At 46.7% G+C, this 21,997-nt stretch overlaps 2 protein-coding genes and 3 long non-coding RNA genes across 31 annotated transcripts in view; 2 read left to right on the top strand and 3 right to left on the bottom strand.

Moving 5' to 3' along the window:
* The window catches only part of NEK4 (NIMA related kinase 4), a 71,579-nt gene extending 54,947 nt beyond the window's left edge, over positions 1-16,632 (top strand). For 7 of the 27 annotated variants that reach the window (XM_077993086.1, XM_077993085.1, XM_077993084.1 and 4 more), the window contains one exon: positions 15,339-16,632. In XM_077993086.1, coding sequence (XP_077849212.1) covers positions 15,339-15,431 — 93 coding nt within the window. In that variant the 3' untranslated portion in view covers positions 15,432-16,632. Of the gene's footprint in view, positions 1-4,943; positions 6,069-10,007; positions 10,645-11,461; positions 11,587-13,623; positions 14,626-15,338 lie in introns of those variants that run through there. The other 20 variants (XM_015130723.3, XM_015130718.3, XM_077993066.1 and 17 more) reach the window with 16 other exon arrangements.
* Positions 2,503-21,997, bottom strand: part of LOC144339230 (uncharacterized) — an 85,005-nt gene continuing 65,510 nt past the window's right edge. The window contains exon 3 of the long non-coding RNA XR_013414023.1: positions 2,503-3,298. This is a non-coding gene — a long non-coding RNA (uncharacterized LOC144339230). The remainder of the gene's footprint in view (positions 3,299-21,997) is intronic.
* Positions 4,046-8,987, bottom strand: LOC144339233 (uncharacterized). Its single transcript, XR_013414026.1, has 2 exons — positions 8,532-8,987; positions 4,046-5,909 (listed from the first exon to the last, which is right to left on the bottom strand). It is a non-coding gene; the product is annotated as an uncharacterized LOC144339233 (long non-coding RNA).
* Positions 18,180-21,689, top strand: LOC144339232 (uncharacterized). Its single transcript, XR_013414025.1, has 2 exons — positions 18,180-18,742; positions 20,725-21,689. It is a non-coding gene; the product is annotated as an uncharacterized LOC144339232 (long non-coding RNA).
* SPCS1 (signal peptidase complex subunit 1) lies at positions 19,576-21,968 on the bottom strand. The gene is given in 4 exon segments (NM_001193749.1): positions 19,576-20,132; positions 20,938-21,024; positions 21,114-21,173; positions 21,537-21,968. Coding segments are annotated over 4 exon segments (510 nt in total). The 5' UTR covers positions 21,774-21,968; the 3' UTR covers positions 19,576-20,006.

Below are 21,997 nucleotides of genomic sequence, written 5' to 3'. Positions count from 1 at the left end.
CTCACTGCAACTTCTGTCTCCCGGGTTCAAGCAATTTTCGTGACTCAGCCTCCTGTGTAGCTGGGATCACAGGCATGTGGCATCACACGGGGCTAATATTAGTATTTTTAGTAGAGACAGGGTTTCACCATGTCGTCCAGGTTGGTTTTGAACTCCTGACCTCAAGTGATCTGCCCTCCATGGCCTCCCAAAGTGCTGGGATAACAGGTGTGAGCCACTGAACCTGGCCATGTCTTTTTACAGTTTGATTACAGTGTATTTCAGTGTGCACTCTTGAGTTCATCCTACTTGGAGTTTGTTGAGCCTCTTGGATGTTTATATTTATTTTGTCTTTTAAATATTTGTCTTTCATCAAACTTGTGAATTTTTCAGTTATATTTCTTCAGATCATTTATCTGATCCCCTCTCTCTCCTCTTTCTCTGGGACTCCCACATTGCTTGCATTGGGCTGCTTGATGGTGTTCTATATGTCCTTTAGGCTCTGTTCAGTTTCTGTAGTCTTTTTTCTTCCTGTTCTTCAGACTTGATACTTTTAATTATCCTGTCTTCAAGTTCACTGTTTCTTTCTTCTGCTTGCTCAGTTTTTTCATTGCAGTTATTGTACTTTTCAGCTTCAGAATTTTTTTTCTTTAGACCGGGCACAGTGGCTCATGCCTGTAATCCCAGCACTTTGGGAGGCTGAGCCAGGCAGATGACTTAAGGTCAAGAGTTCGACCGGCCTGACCAACATGGTAAAACCCCATCTACACTAAAAGTACAACAATTAGGCACGGTGGCATGCACCTGTAATTCCAGCTACTCAGGAGGCTGAGACACGAGAATCGCCTGAACCCAGAAGTTGGAGGTCACAGGTTCCACTGCCCTCCAGCCTGGGTGATGGAGCAAGATTCCATCTCAGAAAAAAAAAGTTCTTTTTTTCTTTTTATGTCTTTCTCTTTACTGATATTTGTTTTATTTATACATCATTTTATTTTATTTTGAGACAGGGTCTCATTCTGTCTGGAGTGCAGTGGTGCAATGATAGCTCCCTGCAGCCTCAAACTCCTGGGCATAAGTGATCCTCCCGCCTTAGCTTCTCGAATGGCTGGAACTGCAGGCACATTCCACCATACCTAGCTAATTTTAAATTTTTTTTGTAGAGACAGGGTCTCATTATGTTGCCCAGGCTGGTCTCAAACACCTGATCTCAACTAATCCTCCCGTCTTGACTTCCCAAAGTACTTAGATTTCAGGTGTGAGCCACTATGCCTGGCCACATAATTACATAATTTTCTTTTACTGAGACAGAGTCTCGCTCTGTCACTCAGGCTAGAGTGCAATGGCGTAGTCATGGCTCACTGCAGCCTGGGCTCAGGTCATCCTCCCACCTCAGCCTCCCAGGTAGCCAGGACTGTAGGAGCATACCACTACACCCAGCAAGTTTTTTTGTACGTTTTGTAGAGATGGGGTTTCGCCATGTTACCCAGGCTGGTCTCAAACTCCTGGCCTCAAGCAATCTGCCTGCCTCAGCCTCCCAGAGTCCTGTGATTACAGGCGTGAGTCACCGTGCCTGGCCACATCATTTTCTAATAAGTCTGCCATCTGATCTTAGGGACAATGTCTGTTGATTTCTTTTTTTTTTTTTTCCTTTGAATGGTCCATACTTTGTTTCTTTTTATGCCTTGTGGTTTTGTTTTTAAACTGGACATTTGAGTTTTTATCATGTGATAATTTAGGGGTCCTCCATGCCAGTGATGCAGGATTTACTTCTCAGTCACTTTGTAAGCCAGGTACCTCTGGCTGGCAATGCCAGACCCAGGCCTTGCTCAGCCATGCTGGTGTGCCCCGGCTCGCTTGTGTTATAGCTTGTACCCACATTCAGCAGTTTCTGAGCTCTTGGACCTTGCCCAAGAAGAATGAGGATACACTGGATGTTGAAGGGTGAGGAGGGTAGAGAAGAATTGTATTGAGTGATGAAACAGCTATCAGCAGAGAGGGAATACCTTAAGGTGGGGAAGTCCCCCTAATATGGCTGAGTCCAAGGCTTTTTATGGGCTCAGAATAGGGGAGGGGCAGGCTGTAGGTAGTATTGGAAAAGGCAACATTCAATTGGTTAAAAGGCATTATTCAGAAAGTATCAATTGGGAAAGGGCGAGCAAACAGGAACAGAAGTTCCCACTCTGTGTCACAGGTTCATCCAGGACCAGCAGTCTGGTCTTTCAGCCTTCAGGCTGATTTGGCTTAAAGGTGGGGTTTCACTAGGAACCTGCCCCATCTGCCTAGGTATTTGGCTACCTCCTGTCACTATCACCAGGGATTAGTCACAGGTTATAAAAAAGTCTTCTCATGTCTGAATCTGTGTTTTCCCCTGGGCATGTGCATGCATGGTAACTTTCCAAATCCCCCAGTATATGTGGTTACTTTTTTTTTTTTTTTTTGAGACAGGGTCTTGCTCTGTCACCCAGGCTAGAGTACAATGGTGTAATCACAGCTTACTGCAGCCTCAGCCTCGCGGACTTAGCAGTTCTTTTTTTTTTTTTTTTTTTTGAGACGGAGTCTGGCAACTTAGCAGTTCTGTCCCAGCCTCCCTAGTAGCTTAGACAACAGGCGTGCCCCGCCATATTTAGCTAATTAATTAATTTTTATTTTTATTTTGGTAGACACAGAGTCTCCTTATGTTGCCCAGGCAGGTCTTGAACTCCTGGGCTCAAGCAATTCTCCTGCCTTGGCCTCCCAAAGTTCTGGGATTCTAGGCATAAGCCATCATGCCCAGTGGCTTTGGAACGTCCTGCTCCTTCAATGTATGGCCCCCAAAAGGGGAAAAAGAAAAAATATAAAGGGGGGAGAAATAAAGGCCCCAGTCTTTTTAAATCCCCAGGGAGTCACTTCAGCTAGAGGGAGGGAGGTTTGCAACAGTGTCAGTGATGGTTGCAACATTGGTTTCCTGCTTCTATATCTATACCTTAGTGATCAGAAGCAGCAGTCAGCTATCAGTACAGAGATCCCTGATATTTGGAGGTCTGGTTTCTTATTGCCTACCCTGGTTCCTGCAAGTGGCATGCAAGCTGCTTCAGGAACACAGCATGACTGTCTGCCACTGGGTGCAGAGTGCTTAGGGCTGAAATGAACCACAATTTAGCTTCTAAGACTTCCCTCAGATGTTCCCAGCCTTCAAGAGAATCCAGAGTTTTTAGTTACGTAAAAGAGATTTTGTCAGTACAATTTTTGCTTGAGTGAGGAGATACAATTTTGTCTTGAGTGAGGAGATGAATTCCTGATGCTTCTTACTCTGCCGTCTTCTGTATTATTGTTTCATACACTAGCTTTTCAAATTAGTTAAGGAGAGGCAATATGTGTTTGTACTGTGTTTTATAATTACCTTTACCAGCACTCTTTTGTATTTTCACATTGCTTTGAGTTACTGTGTAGGGTCTCATCCTTTTAGCCTGATGAACTTCACTTAGTTTTCCTGTAATGTGGGTCTGCTAGCCACAGATTCTCTGCTTTTGTTTATCTGGGAATTTCCTTATTTCACTTTTATTTTTGAATGATAGATTTGCTAGATATGGGATTCTTGGTTGACAGTTTTTTTGGAGAACTTTGAATGTTATCCTTCTGCCTTCTAGCCTCCATTGTTTATGAGGAGAGGTTAGCTGTGAATGTTATTGGTGTTGCCTTCTGATGAGTTATTTTCATCTTGCTGCTTTCAAGATTTTCTGTTTTTGGCTTTCAGCACTTTAACCTTAATGTGTGTATCTGTGGATTTCTTTGAGTTTATCCTACTTGGAAGTTCACTGAGTTTCTTGGACGTGTAGATGAGTGTTTTTCAATAAATTTGTAAAGTGTTCAGGCATTATTTCTTAAAAATTTTTTTTTTCTGTTCCTTTTTTTTCCTCTGAGACAGAGTCTTGCTCTATCACCCAGGCTGGAGTGCAGTGGTGCGATCTTGGCTCACTACAACCTCCATCTCCTGGGTTCTTAGCATGGTGGTGTGTGTCTGTAGTCCTAGCTGTCTGTAGTCCTGAGAGGTGACAACGTGCTAGCAGCCCTCGCTCACCCTCAGCACCTCCTTGGCCTTGGCGTCCACTCTGGCCACGCTTGAGGAGACCTTCAGCCAGCTGCTGCACTGTGGGAGCCCCTCTCTGGGCTGGCCGAGGCCGGAGCTGCCTCCCTCTGCTTGTGGGGAGGTGTGGAGGGAGAGGCGCGGGAGGAACCAGAGCCGCACCCAGTGCGGTGCAGGCGGCGTGGGTGCGGCTTCGGCAGGGCCCTGCACTCAGAACGGCCGGGCGGCTGGGGCCACTGGCCCGCACAGTGAGGGGCTTAGCACCCCGGCCAGCAGCTAGGGAGGGTGTAGTGGGTCCTCCAGCACTGCCAGCCCGCCCGCGCAGCACTGGAATTCTTGCCAGGCCTCAGCCGCCTCCCCGTCGGGCAGGGCTTGGGACCTGCAGCCCTCCAAGTCCGAGCACCTTGCTCAGCCCCAGGCTCCCTGATGGGTGCCAACCCCTGCTCTGCAGTGCCAGGTCCCAGCAACCGCCCAAGGGATGAGGAGTGCAGAAGCCCAGCGCAGGACTGGCGGGCAGCTCCACTCACAGCCCTGGCGAGGGATCCACTAGGAGAAGCCAGCTGGGCGCCTGAGTTGTGGGGGGACTTGTAGAACTTTTGTATCTAGCTAAAGGATTGTAAATGCACCAATCAACATTCTGTGTCTAGCTCAAGGTTTGTAAATGCACCAATCAGCACCCTGTCAAAAGGGACCGATCGGCTCTCTGTAAAATGGACCAATCAGCAGGATGTGCGTGAGGTCAGATAAGGGAATAAAAGCAGGCTGCCCGAGCCTGCAGTGTCAACCTGATGGGGTCCCCTTCCAACCTGTGGAAGCTTTGTTCTTTCTTTGCGATAAATCTTGTTGCTGCTCACTCTTTGAGTCCGTGCTGCCTTTATAAGCTATAATACTCACCACAAAGGTCTGCAGCTTTACTCCTGAAGCCAGCAAGACCATGAACCCACTAGAAGGAACGAAGAACTCCAGACACACTGCCTTTAAGAGCTGTATCAGTCACCATGAAGGTCTGCAGCTTCACCCCTGAAGTCAGCGAGACCACGAATCCACCAGAAGGAAGAAACTCCGGACATATCTGAACATCTGAAGGAACAAACTCTGGATACACCATCTTTAAGAACTGTAATACTCACTGCGAGGGTCTGTGGCTTCATTCTTGAAGTCAGCTAGACCAAGAACCCACCAATTCCGGACACAGTCCTAGCTACTCATCTGCTTCAGCCTCCCAAGTACGTGGGACTACAGGTGTATGCCACCACACCTAGCTAGTTTTTGTATTTTTAGTAGAGACGGGGGTTCACCATGTTGGCCAAGTTGGTCTTTTACTCCTGACCTCAAGTGATTCGCCCACCTCAGCCTCCCAAAGTGCTGGGATTACAGGTGTGAGCCACCATGCCTGGCCTTTTTTCTGCTCCTTTCTCTTCTCTCCTGGTGTTTTCTTTATACATATTTGGTGTGGTTAATGGTGCCCTTCATTTCTCTGAGTCTGTTCATTTTTCATTTTAGTTTTTTCTCCGTTATTTGGATTGCATAATTTCTATTGGTCTGTCCCCAAGCTTGCTAATTGTTCTGCCAGTGTAACTACGCTGTTGAGCCCCTCTAGTGAATTTCACTTTTCAGTTATTGTACTTTTCAGCTCTAGATTTTCCATTTGGGTCTTTTAATTAATAATTTTTTTCTGTTTCTTAATATTCTCTATTTGATGTGACAGTGTCACTATATCTTCCTTTACTCTTTAAATTATATTTTCCTTTCGTTCTTTGAACATATTTATAGTGGCTACTTTGAAATCTTTTTTTTTTTTTCTTATTTTGAGACAGAGTCTCACTCTGTCACCCAGGCTGGAGTGCAGTGGCACGATCTTGGCTCACTGCAACCTCTGCCTCCCAGGTTCAAGCGATTCTTCTGCCTCAGCCTCCTGAGTAACTGGGACTACAGGTGTGTGCCACCACACCTGGCTAATTTTTGTATTTTTAGTAGAGACGGGGTTTTACCATAATGGTCAGGCTGGTCTTGTACTCCTGACCTTGTGATCTGTCCACTTTGGCCTCCCAAAGTGCTGGGATTACAGGCATGAGCCACTGCACCTGGCCTACTTTGAAACCTTTGTCTGTTGAATCTAACATCTGGCTACTTTCACAGGCAGTTTCTCTTGTTTGCTTTTTTCCAGCATGTGTGTCATACTATCCTATTTCTTTGCATTTCTCACAACTTTTTACTGGAAGCTGGACATTTTAGATAATACATTGTTTAAACTCAGTATTGGCCCCTTTGGGGATTGTTTTTGTTATTTTTGAGACAGAGTCTCGCTCTGTCACCCAGGCTGAAGTGCAGTGGTGCTATCTCGGCTCACTGCAAGCTCTGCCTCCTGGGTTCACACCATTCTCCTGCCTCAGCCTCCCGAGTAGCTGGGACTACAGGCGCCGCCACCACGCCCGGCTAATTTTTTGTATTTTTTAGTAGAGATGGGGTTTCACCGTGTTAGCCAGGATGGTCTCGATCTGCTGACCTCATGATCTGCCCGCCTTGGCCTTCCAAAGTGCTGGGATAACAGGCATGAGCCACTGTCCCTGGCCGGTGATTGTTATATGCTTATTTATTTGTATAGTAGCTGACTGGATTTTTATTTATTTATTTATTTATTTATTTATTTATTTATTTATTTATTTTTTGAGGTGTAGTGTCGCCCTGTTGCCAGGCTGAAGGGCAATGGCATGATCTTGGCTCACCGTAACTTTCGACTCTCTGGTTCAAGCGATTCTCCTGCTTTAGCCTCCCAAAGTAGCTGGTACTACAGGCACATGTCACCCCGTCCAGCTAATTTTTGTATTTTTAGTAGAGACAGGGTTTCACCATGTTGACCAGGATGTCTGGATCTCCTGACCTCATGATCTGCCCACCTTGGCCTCCTAAAGTGTTGGGATTAGAGGCGTGAGCCACCATGCCTGACCTGAATTGTTTTGGTGAAGTCTGTCTTCTTCCTCTGTCCCTTCCCTGTAGTATAAAGCCCCAGATGTTGCCCCTCCATGCATGCAGCCTTGGGTGCTAACAGTTACCTTGGAATGACTGTAGTTGTACAAGGGCTTTCTTCACTCTCTTATCCCTGACTTCACATAACTTTTAAGACCCTTTAGTTTCTGGCTGATTGCTTTATTGTTTTCAACATACGTCACTCAACAGACTGATCTGATTATTTTGACAGGATTGCTCCCAATGTCAATATCTGAGGTTTTTTTTCCTGACCCCAAGAGGCCTCCTCCCAGCTTTGTAGTCCTCTCTGCAAACTAGCCCAGCCTATAGTTTAGTTTACATCTCCAATGAATTGGCTTATCTCCTCCCAGTTGCCTTTCTACTGCTGTATCTAAAACACAGGTTCAGTTGCTTGCTGCTTGCAGAATCCAATTAACAAGAGCAAGGTCTGGTATAAAGTGACTTTTTTTTTTTTTTTTTTTTTGAGACGGAGTCTCGGTCTGTCCTCCAGGCTGGAGTGCAGTGGCCGGATCTCAGCTCACTGCAAGCTCTGCCTCCCGGGTTCACGCCATTCTCCTGCCTCAGCCTCCCGAGTAGCTGGGGCTATAGGCGCCCGCCACCTCGCCCGGCTAGTTTTTTGTATTTTTAGTAGAGACGGGGTTTCACTGTGTTAGCCAGGATAGTCTCGATCTCCTGACCCAGTGATCCGCCTGTCTCGGCCTCCCAAAGTGCTGGGATTACAGGCTTGAGCCACTGCGTCCGGCCCTAAGATTACTTTTTATTCCAAAGTTTAGCTTCGGGGGAAGTACAGGCTTTCTGCCTTTAAGGGTACTCCTCCTTTGGAGTAGAAAGCAAGCACTTTTAAAGGGGGCATAGGCTGGGCGCGGTGGCTCACCCCTGTAATCCCAGCACTTTGGGAGGCTAAGGCAGGCAGATGACCTGAGGTTGGGAGTTCGAGACCAGCCTGACCAACATGGAGAAACCCTGTCTCTACTAAAAATACAAAATTAGCCAGGTGTGGTGGTGCATGTCTATTATCCCAGCTACTTGGGAGGCTGAGGCAGGAGAATCACTTGAGACCGGGAGGCGGAGGTTGTGGTCAGTAAGCCAAGATTGTGCCATCATTGCATTCCAACCTGGGCAACAAGAATGGAGCTCCATCTCAAAAACAAGGGCCTAACATGAATGGGACATGGCGGGTTGGGGGGAAGCGAGCAGTTGCAGGGGTCTGTGTGTTAGCTTGGTGCCTTATCTACCAGGTGATCAAAGTGGTGACTGCTGGTTTCTTTGTGAGCAGGCATACGTTGGGTTGTGAATCTACTGTTATCTCTTGAGACAACCTCCTAGTGGGCAGGTGTTCTGCTCTGGAGCTTCTAAGCACATAGTTGATCTACCCCTGTAGGGAGTGTCTGATGAAGCGAAGGTAAAAGGCTATAATTGTATTTCTTTTTTTTTCTTTTTTTTGAGATGGAGTCTCGCTCTGTCACCCAAGCTGGAGTGCAGTGGTCCGATCTTGGTTCACTGCAAGCTCTGCCTCCCAAGTTCAAGCAGTTCTCCTGCGTCATCCTCTCGAGTAGCTGGGATTACAGGCATCTGCCACCGTGCGCTGCTAATTTTTTTATTTTTAATAGAGACAGTGTTTCACCATGTTGGCCAGGCTGGTCTCAAACTCCTAAACTTAGGTGATCAACCTGCCTCGGCCTCCCAGAGAGTGCTGGGATTACAGGCATGAGCCACCACGCCCAGCCTATAATTGTATTTCTAAAGAGCTAAGTAGGAAGTGGGAAAAAGGAGGATAAGAAGAGAGAGAAAACAAAGAATTTAAAAATAATTAAGGCCGGGCGCGGTGGCTCAAGCCTGTAATCCCAGCACTTAGGGAGGCCGAGACGGGCGGATCACGAGGTCAGGAGATCGAGACCATCCTGGCTAACACGGTGAAACCCCGTCTCTATTAAGAAATACAAAAAACTAGCCGGGCGAGGTGGCGGGCACCTGTAGTTCCAGCTACTCGGGAGGCTGAGGCCGGAGAATGGCGTGAACCCGGGAGGCGGAGCTTGCAGTGAGCTGAGATCCGGCCACTGCACTCCAGCTTGGGCGACAGAGCGAGACTCCATCTCAAAAAAAAAAAAAAAAAAGAAAAAAAAAATTAAATAATTGAGGCCAGGTGCAGTAGCTCATGCCTGTAATCCCAGCACCTAGGGAGGCTGAGGTGGGCAGATCACTTGAGGTCAAGAGTTTGAGACCAGCCTGGCCAACATGACGAAACCCCATCTCTACTAAAAATACAAACATTAGCCTGGTGTGGTGGCATACACCTGTAATCCCAGCTACTCGGGAGGCTGAGGCATGAGAATTGCTTGAACCCGGGGGGCAGAGGTTGCAGTGAGCTGAGATGGTGCCACTGCACTCCAGCCTGGATGACAGTGAGACTCTGTCTCACAGAATAATAATAATGATTAAAGTGGAGGTACTCAGTTACACTTCCACTCTTTTTGAAAGCACTGTGAGGCTCGAACTCCACACTCTCTTCCAGATGAAGTCAGTTCATTTAGGAAGAGATTTGGTGCTCTGTTTTATGGCCTCTTTCTATTCCCAAGCAAAGTTTGTGAGCATGGCTATGGAGCTGTGGGTGGAGACAATGGCACTCTTCCAAGTGATACCCCCACTTTAGAAACAGCGCACTCGGTTTTAGAGGGAGATGGGGCAGTAGCCTCTGGTCTTCTTGGCATACTTGGCATACTTCTTGGCATTTCACTAACATGGCATCTTTATGGTCTGGGGAAGAGGTGATTTGGGACCCCATAATTATTATTATTATTATTTGAGATGGAGTCTTGCTTTGTCACCCAGGCTGTAGTGCAGTGGCTCGATCTCAGTTCACTGCAACCTCCGCCTGCTGAGTTCAAGTGATTCTTCTATCTAAGCCTCCCAAGTAGCTGGGATTATAGGCACCCATCACCACACCCAGCCAATTTTTGTATTTTTAGCAGAGACGCAGTTTCACCATGTTGGCCAGGCTGGGTCTCAAACTCCTGACCTCAAGTGATCCACCCACCTCGGTCTCCCAAAGTGCTGGCATTACAGGTGTGAGCCAACACACCTGGACTGGGCCCCATAATTTTTAGCAATCCTGTACCCAAAGTAGAACCTACATCCTAGTACCCTGGGCTAGGTGGAAGAAGGGAACTCCCACTTCTTGCCTGCACTCTCCTGAAATGTAGCCTCAACAACAGGCAGCAGGATGAGATCTGCCAGTGTCCTGCCCTCCAAAGAAGATAACCTTTCAACTGGAAGTTGCAGGGAAACAAAGGCCTGTGTTCTTGCCTTCAGTGGCCTGGAGTAGAATTTTTGTCTCACTTAGGTGGGCTGGAGAAAGGTGGCAGTTGGTCATGATTCGTGTACCACTGACTCTTACCGTTCTTACCAAAGTTTAGATTTTCTCAAATAAATGTTTCTTCTGTCAAAAGACAAAATTATAACACATTTTGTTTAAATATCTCAATTGGGTTTATTGTGATTCTAGCATTGGGCAACACTTCATTCTGTAAAATAGAATAAGTGTTCTAATGAGTGAAGCAGAGATTAGCTTTATAGACAGAAAAAGGGTTGGATAAAGAAGAAAAAAAGAATAAAAAGTGGATTGGTCTCATTTAATAGGGTTGCTCCAGAAAAAAAGTGGATTGGTCATTTTAGGGTGGGGACAGGGAGACAGAATAATGGAAAAATAAGCTGATTGGTTAACATCAGGTTACTTCAGATGAAAGATTAAAACAGAGAGAGCTTCATATGATGTCAGTTGAAACTGGCCTGTTTGGGAAATTAGGCTGTTACCTCTTTTAGTCTCTCGATTTCTAGAAAGGCCAGATGACAGCTCAGTTTCTGTTTGGTGAGCATTAGTGACGCCATTATGATTTTTAGTCTGGACTATTGGGCCTAGTGTTATGAGATCTTTGGGGTGTCACTTTTCTGACCAGAAACATCTGTGGCTGATGGCGCCTTTGCCTGAGTTTTACTTGGGCCCGCTGGGCTTGTTCTGTCCACAGTCTGGCATTGCACTCATATTACCAGCCTGTATCCCATGCCTGCCAAGGGAGAGTCAGGCATGGAGCGACAAGGGGTATGAGAGCGAACATGGGGTCCAGCCATTGTGCAGTCAAGACACTCTAGTTGCTGCAGCGGGGTGGGCAGCTCCAGGTGCCGGCATGGGTACTGGTCCTCTGCAAAGCTACGGCCAGATCAGGTGCACCTCAGGCAGCTTCCACTGCTGGCACCAGGGAACACTGGGGAAGCTTGGAGATGCCAGCAACCACAGCGCCCCAAAGAGGGAGTCACAGCCCTGGCTTGGGGAGCTCCCAGGTCTGGGATCCTTGAAGGGCCACAGCTCTTCTCTCCTCTTCACATGCAAAGTGGTGAGAAAGGGACATCTCAGCTCCTAATATGTTTGTGTTACAGTTCTTTCAGCCTCACCATTCAGTGAGTCCCGAGTTCTTGTCCTGTGACCAGGAAGAGGTACGCAGACAAGTGAAGGGTAAGCAAGAGGAAGAGGAGTTTCTTTGAGAGAACAGCTCAGGCTGGATGTGATGGCTCACACCTGTAATCCCAGCACTTTGGGAGGCCGAGGTGGGTGGATCACGAGGTCAGGAACTCGAGACCAGCCTGGCCAACATGGTGAAACCCTGTTTCTACAAAAAATATTAGCCAGGCCTGATGGCATGTGCCTGTAATCCCAGCTACTGGGCAGGCTGAGGCAGGAGAATCGCTTGAACCCAGGAGGTGGAGGTTGCAGTGAGCCAAGATCACGCCACTGCACTCCAGCCTGGGTGACAGAGCAAGACTCCGTCTCAGAAAAAAAGAGAGAACAGCTCAGAGGAGGTCCGCAGGGGCCACCTCCCTTCCATAGACAGGGTGTCTCGTGGAGTTTTCAGCCCCACTTGATGAGTGCTGAGCTCTCAGCAGAGAGGGTAGCTCCTCTGCAGCTAGTCATCCCATTGTCTGTTCTGCTCTGGCTAAGCGCAGGGGCTTAAACAGGAGTAAGTACTTGCCAATTGCTCCATGGGCAGGCCCAGAAAAGGCACCACAAGTTCCCACTCTGGTCTATGAGACTAGCAGCCAGGCCCCCAAACTTCAAGCCCTCCCTGGCCCGAAGGTGGGGCCTCACCGGGGACCCGCCCCCTTCTGCCCAGTAGCCTGTCTGCCTCCTGCTCAGGCCCAGGCTGCTCATGCCACGGTGCACATGCAGGCCAGTGCCAAGCTGCCCTCCGCTCCCCCTCAGCTTAAACTCTCCCCATCCTGCGCTTGTTGTAGCCCAAAGTCCGGAGGGGGACAAAGTGGCAGGGGGCTGGTGTGTCATTGCTGCCCCAAACATGCGTACACCTGGCCGGGCTTTTACCACGCCTGGGCTCATTTGGCTCTGAGATTGGAGCTGGGGGTGGGGGTAATAGGGAGAGACCAGTCAATGGGAACAGACACCCCTGAGCCTGCGGGGGCAGCTGGGGCCTCTCCGGCCTGGCTCTGCCTTGGGGCACCTCTTTGCCTGCCCCTTTGCGCCTGACCACGCTGCTCCCCCACCGGCAGGTGACAGCCTGGCCCCATCCTAGCAACCTCCAGGGCAGTGGGTTCTGGGCGGGGCTCCCAGGGGCCAGCTTTGGGGACTGTGCTTCCTCCCCTCGCCTTCCCCACAGCTGAGGCAGATGTCCGGAGTGGTGGAGGGTCCTGGCCTGGGGGCGGCTCCTGACCATGCGAAGGTGGGCGTGGTCTGGCCAGCTGCTTCAGGGACATGGGGTACAGGGTTCCAATGGTGCCACTGCTCTTCTGCAGCTGCTGCTGCCATCACCGCTCACATCTCCCTGCTGCTGCCAGCGCGATGGTAGCGGCTGCTCCGGATGGCCCGCAGCTGTCATCACTAGTGCAGGAGTTTAGTCCAAAACAATGGCCTCCTATAATTTTTATTTAAAAATTTGAAGGTCATTTTCTCTTAGCACCATTTCCAGAGACTTTGTTTTTTGGAGTTGAAGCCTTGCTCTGTAGCCCTGGCTGGAGTGCAGTGGCATGATCACGGCTCACTGCAGTCTCTGCCTCCCTAGCTCAAGTCATTCTCCCAAGTACCTAGGACTACAGGTGCACACCACCACACCTGGCTAATTTTTTGTAGTCTTTGTAGAGACAAAGTTTCACCCTGTTGCCTAGGCTGGTCTTGAACTTCTGAGCTCAAGGGATCAGCCCACTTTGTCCTTCTAAAGTGCTGGAATTACAGACGTGAGCCTGGCCACTGAGGGAAATGGGAGGCTTACAGAGCTCCTTATGGTGTCATGTTGGATGTGGAACCAAACAGGATTACATTTTATATTTAATTGTTATGTCTTTTTAAATTTGAAACATTTTCTCACTTTGTTTTTCGTGACTTTTTCTTTTTTCTTTTTTTGAGAGGGAGTTTTGCTCTTATTGCCCAGTCTGGAGTGCAATGGTGCGATCTTGGTTCAACGCAACGTCCGCCTCCCGGGTTCAAGCAATTCTCCTGCCTCAGCCTCCTGAGTAGCTGGGATTACAGGCATGTGCCACCATGCCCAGCTAATTTTGTATTTTTAGTAGAGACGGGGTTTCTGCATGTTAGTCAGGCTGGTCTTGAACTCCTGACCTCAGGTGATCCGCCTACCTCGGCTTCCGAAAGTACTGGGATTACAGGCGTGAGCTACCACATCTGGATGACTTTGACATTTTTGAGGAGTAGGGGCCATGTTTATTTTATTTTTTGCAGCATAGAATAATTTATTGCAAAAGAAAAATAGTATTTTGAAAGTTAAGTGCAGAATAGGCAGTATACCTTGAGAGAGAGAGGATTCAGGACAGGCTGCTCATAAGGATAAGACAGCCTGGGCCATGTGTTTTATAAAATGTCCCTTGGTTTGGATTTTTCTGATGTTTTCTCATGAATAGATTTAGGTTATACATTTTTGTCAGGAATACCACATAAGTGATATGCCCTCAGTACATTGTATCAGGAGGTTCACAGTATAACATACTAGGTGTTATTTTAATTTTGAACAGTTCTTTCCACAAGCATACACTGAATGTCACATAGTACTTTTTTTTTTATTACTAGTCAGGTTGAATTTTATGTATGCTAATGATATGGAAGGGGGACAGGGAAGTACTGGGTAAGGGAGGATGTGGCCCCTGGCTAGGGCTCCACCTTCAGACCTGTGCCCATGGACCTAGGCAAGAACAAGCACTGCTGCCTTCGTACCCAAATGTTGCATTTCCCAAGACCACCCTGGCCTGCCACTCCCCCATCCTGTGCCTATAAAAACCCCTGAGACCCTAGCAGGAATACAGATAAGAGGCTGGATGTTGAGAGGAACACATCGGCAAAAGAAGAAACAAGCAGCTGGACATTGAGAGGACGTCAAGGGGAGCATGCCAGCAGAAGAGCACACTGACAGACGCCAGCATGCCAGCAGGCCATCGACTGGCAGAACGAGGTGGAGTTTGGCCAGGACAGCTGGAGGAGAACCCGGACCGCCGAGCGGCCGGACTCCAGGGGAAAACCATCTCCCTTCTGGTTCCCCCATCTGCTGAGAGCTACTTTTACTCAATAAAACCTTGCACTCATTCTCCAAGCCTATGTGTGATCTGATTCTTCCGGTACACCAAGGCAGGAACCCTGGGATACAGAAAGCCCTCTGTCCTTGCGATAGGGCAAGGGTCTAATTGAGCTAACACAAGCTGCCTACAGATGGCTAAAAGAGCACCCTGTAACACATGCCCACTGGGGCTTCAGCTGTAAACATTCAGCCCTAGACACTACCGTGGGGTCAGAGCCCCACATTCTGCCTGTCTGTATGCTCCCCTAGCGGTTTGAGCAGTGGGGCACTGAAGAAGCGAGCCGCATCCCCATCAAACGCCCTGCGAGGGGGACAAGGGAACTTTTCCCATTTCACTAGTGGTTATTTATGTGATTATTTTGTAAATATATGGGATTACATTTACATACATATATAAATGAATTTGCTGAATTATCTATGAGATTGATTTTGTTTTACCTATTCTAATATTGTTGGGTTTTATTGATTCAAAGAACTCTTTATATATGAATGCTATTAATCCTTTGGCATGAATATTGCAAATGTTTTCCCTAGTTTATTGTTTGCTCTTTAATTTCTTACGACTTTTTAAAACATCTCGAAGTTTAAAATTTTTATGCAAACTGAACTATTAGTATTTTCCTGTATGGTTTCCACCTTTGATATCATGCTTAGAAAAGCCCTTCTTCTAAGATTACAGAAATATTTTTTCCTACTACCTACTGATTTTCTTTTTGTTTCTCAAATAGGTACATTTGCGGGAGCACATGGGTGAAAAGTATACAACTTACAGTGTGAAAGCTCGCCAGTTGAAATTTTTTGAAGAAAACATGAATTTTTGAGTGTTTGTCCTAATCTGCTGCCGGAATTAAAGACCTATTTTTAGAGATTTTTGGCTTAAAAAACAAGGGCAAACAGTCATTTGGAAGCCATTCACCACTGTTTTATATCTCTTTTTATATCTCTTTGGGGTTTTCCTACAGAAAAGAAATTGGACAGCAGGATCACGAAAGAAAAAAAACTTTGGCTTTCATATTCTGAGGACTAATCTGTTGTTTGTTTGATTACTGTTTACTGAGCCTTAATCCACCAAGTTTATATCTAGAATTTTATTTTTTTAAGGTACTGATTAGCTTAAACATAGGGCTTGAAAAATTTTGGATTGAAATTTTTTGGATTGAAAAAATTTTTTTTTTTTTTTTTTTTTTTTTTTGAGACAGAGTCTTACTCTGTCACCCAGGCTGGAGTGCAGTGGTGCAATCTCAGCTCACTGCACGCTCTGCCTCCCAGGTTCACGCCATTCTCCTGCCTCAGCCTCCCAAGTAGCTGGGACTACAGGCGCCCGCCACCACGCCTGGCTAATTTTTTTGTATTTTTAGTAGAGACGGGGTTTCACCATGTTAGCCAGGATGGTCTCCATCTCCTGACCTTGTGATCCGCCCGCCTTGGGCTCCCAAAGTGCTGGGATTACAGGCATGAGCCACCATGCCTGGCCATAAATTATAAAATTTAAAAAAGTCAATTCACAGTTCTAGAAATAGATTTAAAGAATATGAAGTTCTGTCTAGTACTTGAGCAGCTGAATTTCTTTTCTACACATTGATGGACTTTTAATATTTTATTCTCATTTAATATAAACCTCATCTAGGGTATATACAAATTAAAACTGAGATACATTGCCTTTGTAAATTAGTATGTTTTTACATAATGGTCTTGTTAGATTTATTTTTCCATCAGTGAAAACATTTCTTAAACACAAATTTCATTTCGGTTTAAGCAATTTGTAAGCAGTCTAGTTCCATTTAGTTTTTGGATATATTTAATGTTTGTCTCCTGAAGTTTGTCTTCATGTACTTTAAGATATTAGTTGTCGTTCCATGTTTTAAATGTATGATTATATATCACATATTTTATTAGTGAAATGTTTAAGAAGAGGTAATACCCATCTAGGAAAGAAATTTTATAAAGTTAAATACAAGTCTTGAATAGTACATTTTCACTTCTGTATTCGAGGGACTCTAAAAATAAATATTGCTCTAGAAATGTTTTCAGGTGGTTTTTTTGAGACAGCATTTCATTCAGTCAGGCTGGAGTGCAGTGGCATGATCTCAACTCACTGCCACCTCTACTTCCGGGGCTCAAGTGATACTCCCGCCTCAGCTTTCCTAGTAGCTGGGACCATGGGTGTGTGCCACCACACCTGGCTAGTTTTTGTATTTTTTGTAGAGACAGGGTTTCACCATATTGCCCAGGCTGGTCTCGAACTCCTGGGCTCAAGCAATCCACTCACCTCAGTCTCCCAAAGTGCCGGGATTATAGGCATGAGCCACTGTGCCCAGCCCTGTTTTCAGTTTCTATAACTAAAAATATATCTTTGAAAATTATACACACACACAGAAATACTCTAATGAAATGTTCCCTTTACAGCCACTTAATGAATTTTTTTTTTTTTTTTTTTTGAGACCTGTCTCACTCTGTCACCCAGGCTGAAGTACAGTGGTGCAATCTTGGATCACTGTAAGCTCTGCCTCCTAGGTTCACTCCATTCTCCTGCCTCAGCCTCTTGAGTAGCTGGGACTACAGTTGCCCGCCACCATGCCCGGCTAATTTTTTTGTGTTTTTTTTTAGTAGAGACAGGGTTTCACTGTGTTAGCCAGGATCATCTCGATCTCCTGACCTTGTGATCCGCCCGCCTCGGCCTCCCAAATGCTGGGATTACAGGTGTGAGCCACCGCGCCTGGCACACTTGACAAATTTTTATTTAGAGTTTACTATGTGCCAGGTTCTCTGCCAGGAGCTGGGGATATAGTGGTGAATAAAACAATGCTTCCTGCCCTTTTACAGTGCTCACAGCCTGGTTTCTGATAACTCTTATTTTCACTTTGAAGGGTTTGCTAGAACTCAGCTTGCAAAACCATCAAGTCCCAATGCCCAGTTGGGAACAAATCTTTGGCAAACTTGGTATCCTTGAGCTATTCCTTTCCTTGCATGTTTTGGAAATCCACATCTTTCTGGACAGTCATCAATTTTACTTAATTTTTCTAATTTATTGGTGTAAAGCAGGCATTTTATTAGAATTAATCTCACCCGTATTTTTTTTTTTTTTTGGAGACAGGGTCTTGCTCTGTTACCCAGCCTGGAGTGCAGTGAGGTGATCAAAGCTCACTGCAGCCTTGACCTCCTGGGCTTAAGTGATCCTCCCACCTCAGCCCCTTAAGTAGCTAGGACCACAGGCATGCACCACCACACCTGGCTAATTTTTAAAATTTTTTGTGGAGAGGAAGTCTGTGTTGCCCAGGCTAGTCTCAAACTGCGTTCAAGCAGTCCTCCTGCCTCGGCCTCCGAAAGTGCTGGGATTATAGGCATGAACCACACCTGACCTCCCCCATACTTTCTTATTCCCATGTTGTATATTTTTATTTTTATTTTTATTTTTTTTTTTGAGACAGAGTCTCGCTCTGTCGCCCAGGCTGGAGTGCTGTGGCCGGATCTCAGCTCACTGCAAGCTCCGCCTCCCGGGTTCCCGCCATTCTCCTGCCTCAGCCTCCCGAGTAGCTGGGACTACAGGTGCCCACCACCTCGCCCGGCTAGTTTTTTTTTTTTTTTTTTTTTTTGAGACGGAGTCTCGCTCTGTCGCCCAGGCTGGAGTGCAGTGGCCGGATCTCAGCTCACTGCAAGCTCCGCCTCCCGGGTTCACGCCATTCTCCTGCCTCAGCCTCCCGAGTAGCTGGGACTACAGGCACCCGCCACCTCGCCCAGCTAGTTTTTTGTATTTTTTAGTAGAGACGGAGTTTCACCGGGTTAGCCAGGATGGTCTCGATCTCCTGACCTCATGATCCGCCCGTCTCGGCCTCCCAAAGTGCTGGGATTACAGGCTTGAGCCACCGCGCCCGGCCATATTTTTATTTTGTTTAAACATTGATCCTGTTTTCTTCCCACTTTTATCGTTCTTTTTTACTTTAGTGCTTAATTCATCTTCCTAAATTAATTTAAAAACTCATCTCTAAGACTATACATTTTCTTCCCAATATAATCATTTTTTTTTTTTTGACACAGAGTCTCATTGTTGCCCAGGCTGGAGTACAGTGGTGTGATCTTGGCTCACTGCAGCCTCTGCCTCCTGGGTTCAAGTTCCCCTCCCTCAGCCTCCCGAGTAGCTGGGATTACAGGAACATGCCACCACGCCTGGCTAATTTTTTTATTTTTAGTAGAGATGGAGTTTCACCATGTTGGCCAGGCTGGTCTTGAACTCCTGACCTCAGGTGATCTGCCTGCCTTGGCCTACCAAAGTGCTGGGATTATAGGCGTGAGGCACCATGCCTGGCCTAAAGTGTCAATAATTCTGATTTTGGTTTTCTCTTTTACAAGTTTTGATTTCCATAGACTTATAAAGCAAAGGAAGTTAATGCCCTTGCTCTGGCTATCCTGCAGTGTTACTGAATATCACCTGCACAACCTTTACTTCTTGCAGTTTTTTTTTTCCTGTTGTTTAGTACATTATCCATTATTGGAATGGCCTTATAGGCATTCAATAACGGTGACATGTTAAATACAAAATCACTTGTCTATTAAATTTTATTCAAGGTTCTATATAAGATCTGCTAAATGGAACTTTGTGATGGAAATGTTTTATATGGTAGCCACTATTCACATAGCTCTTAAGCCTTTGAATCATGGCTAGTTTGATAAGAGTTTTATATTTTAATTAAATAGACATGTGTCTAGTGGCACCATATTGTACAATGCAGTTCTCATTCAATAAATCTTAAGTACTTACAATGCATCGTGTACTCTTCTATGTACTGGGCAGACAGCAGTGAGAAAAACAAGGTCCCCATTCTTATGGAACTAATGTTCTAGTAACAACTATTAATTATATACCATGAAATGTCTCAAACTCCTGGGCTCAAGTCATCCTCCTGCCTTAGCCTCCCGAAGTGCTGGGATTATAAGTGACAGCCACTGCACCTGGCCAGAACCATGAACTTCTAACTTAGGCTTTTACTAATTATCTTCCTTGCAGAATAATGAACAAAAGATCCTTTAGACAAAGAACTTGCACTATGAGGTTTAATTGGAAATATTAAAATGGTTTAACAACTCATAATGAATTACAAAACTTTGATAGTTACATTGTACTATCATTTATGAGGCATTTATTCTTCATTATTTACACCTGAAAGAAACTGCATACTTGTGTGTTCTGTTCCCCATTTCACAGCAAGATTATGAAGAGAAGGTCTAAACTACTTATATAAATCAAGACCCAACTGTGCTAGAAATGAAGTATAAAGAGAACTAAATCTACACACAGCTGTGCCATAAGAGCATTAGATGGTTTTAGCTCTTTTCTGGGGTATGAAAGCAATTTAGCTCATCTCACAGGAAACAAAAGCAGGTGCTGAATCATGAAAACCTCAATTATTTTTAGCATGCCTCTTAATTTTTCTTTCCCCTGGTTTCTTGTCGTCTGTGCTTGAGTCTTGAACAGGTAACCACTTGAGAGGATGCCGGCGATAAATGGGCCATGGAGGAAGTGTCAGCTGGGTCAGAAAAAAGGAAATGCATAAATTATAGCTATTAAAAGTTTAAAAAATTATGTATAATGCCAGGTTCCCAAACGACTCCCATGCTGAGGAAACAAAAACCAAAAAAATCCATATTCCTATAAAGGCTCTGTGCCACCGTCCATGCAAAACACTGTAAGATGATGGGAACAGGCTTACTGCCTACACAAATGGCTTTAAGACCTAAAAGAAAAGTGAGGGACCAGGTGTGGTGGCTCTCGCCTGTAATCCAAGCACTTTGGGAGGCCAAGGTAGGCGGATTGTTTGAGACCAGCCTGGCCAACACAGTGAAACCCTGCCTCTACTAAAAATACAAAAATTAGCTGGGTGTGGTGATGTGAGCCTGTAGTCCCAGCTACTCGGGAGGCTGAGGCAGGAGAATCGATTAAACCCCGGAGGCAGAAGGTGCAGTGAGCCGAGATCGCCCCAGTGCACTGCAGCCTGGGCAACAGAGTGAAACTCCGTCTTAAAAAATTTAAAATAAATAAATAAATAAATAACAGGTGAGGGGGCAATGTGAGCACCATGAAAAACTCCTGCTGGCTTTGACCTTAAGATTATTACCTAGAGTAGCTGCCAAAGGAAATAAGCTATGTTCTTTTATATAGTTCACACCATCTGACACTATTTTGGCATTCTACTTTTCCAATGATAGCAAAGGGAAACGCTGTCTGGAAGGATGAGGGAAACATTGGCTTTGGGTCTCACTACTGAGTAGGTCTAACCAAACCAACCCGACTCTCAAAACCCAGGTTGCCACTAACACCCACAAATTTCTTACCAAACATGAAAAAGCAAATCCGGCCATAACTATATAGACAGTCCACCCGAACTGTTCAGCCACGTATCCGTAGATAAATCCAACTATCTAGAGACAAATGAAGTATATTAAACACACTCAAACTGAGGGTTGGGAGGGAGGCGGGGGCGGAGATTACACGTAAAACCAATACTTACTGCAGAAAAAAGAATAATTCCCTGAAACATCTGTTCAGCTAGCTTCTGGCCCTTGTAATCCTGGGGTGAAGCAGAGGAAAAAAAGAATTGGATCCACCGCCGAGAAGATAACAATTTCTGCCCTGACCTCAAAACTTTGGCACAGGGTAACCCCAATATCAGGGTCTCCCGCTCACCTATGGACCTGGGCAAGAAATTAAATTCTGGGCTTCCCGGGAGGAACTGAAACACCCTCACGGAGAATGGACAGGAGATTCTCGCGGAGTAGAAGAGAAGGGGACCCAGGAGGCAATTCGGTAAAGAGGGTGGAGGGTAACCATCAGGGCCCGGAACAGAGCAGCACTAGGTCGGTGCTCGGACAGGGGCTTCGAAGCTGCCAGGCACAGGAGCTGCGTGCGGAGGTCCCCGGGGCTGCGCCCTCACCATCTGCGTGGGCAGCGAGCTCAGATGCTCCAGCATGGCTGGCTGAGGAGGCGGGCAGCCGACCGCGGGTGGCAGGCTGCGAGGCGAGGGCGACCGAGACTTATGGACTGTGAGGGCCAAGGTCTGAAACTGCGCGTTGCCAGGCGGGCCTTCTACGCCCGGGAGAGCGATGGCCGCGGCCCCGGAAGCGGAAGTCTCCGACGGGCCGATACAGCCCATGTCCCCGCCCCGCACCATCGCTAGGCGACGTGCGCTTTTGTCGCGGCGTGCTGCCCGCGAGGGCAGCTGAGGTGGTGGCGGCGGCGGCCGCCGCGTCGAGGCATCGCGCGGCCGTGAAGGGTTCACCGTCAGTGCTGTTGGGTGCCTGGAGCCGCGGGCCCCGTCCCGAAAACTGTCCTTGACAGTGCCTGCGCGGCCCAATGGCCGCCAGCGCGCGCCGCGTCTCCATGGCGACGGTCTTT

The sequence above is a fragment of the Macaca mulatta genome, chromosome 2 (assembly GCF_049350105.2).
Source record: "Macaca mulatta isolate MMU2019108-1 chromosome 2, T2T-MMU8v2.0, whole genome shotgun sequence".
Taxonomy (NCBI): domain Eukaryota; kingdom Metazoa; phylum Chordata; class Mammalia; order Primates; family Cercopithecidae; genus Macaca; species Macaca mulatta.
This window is presented reverse-complemented; position numbering and strand designations above follow the sequence as displayed.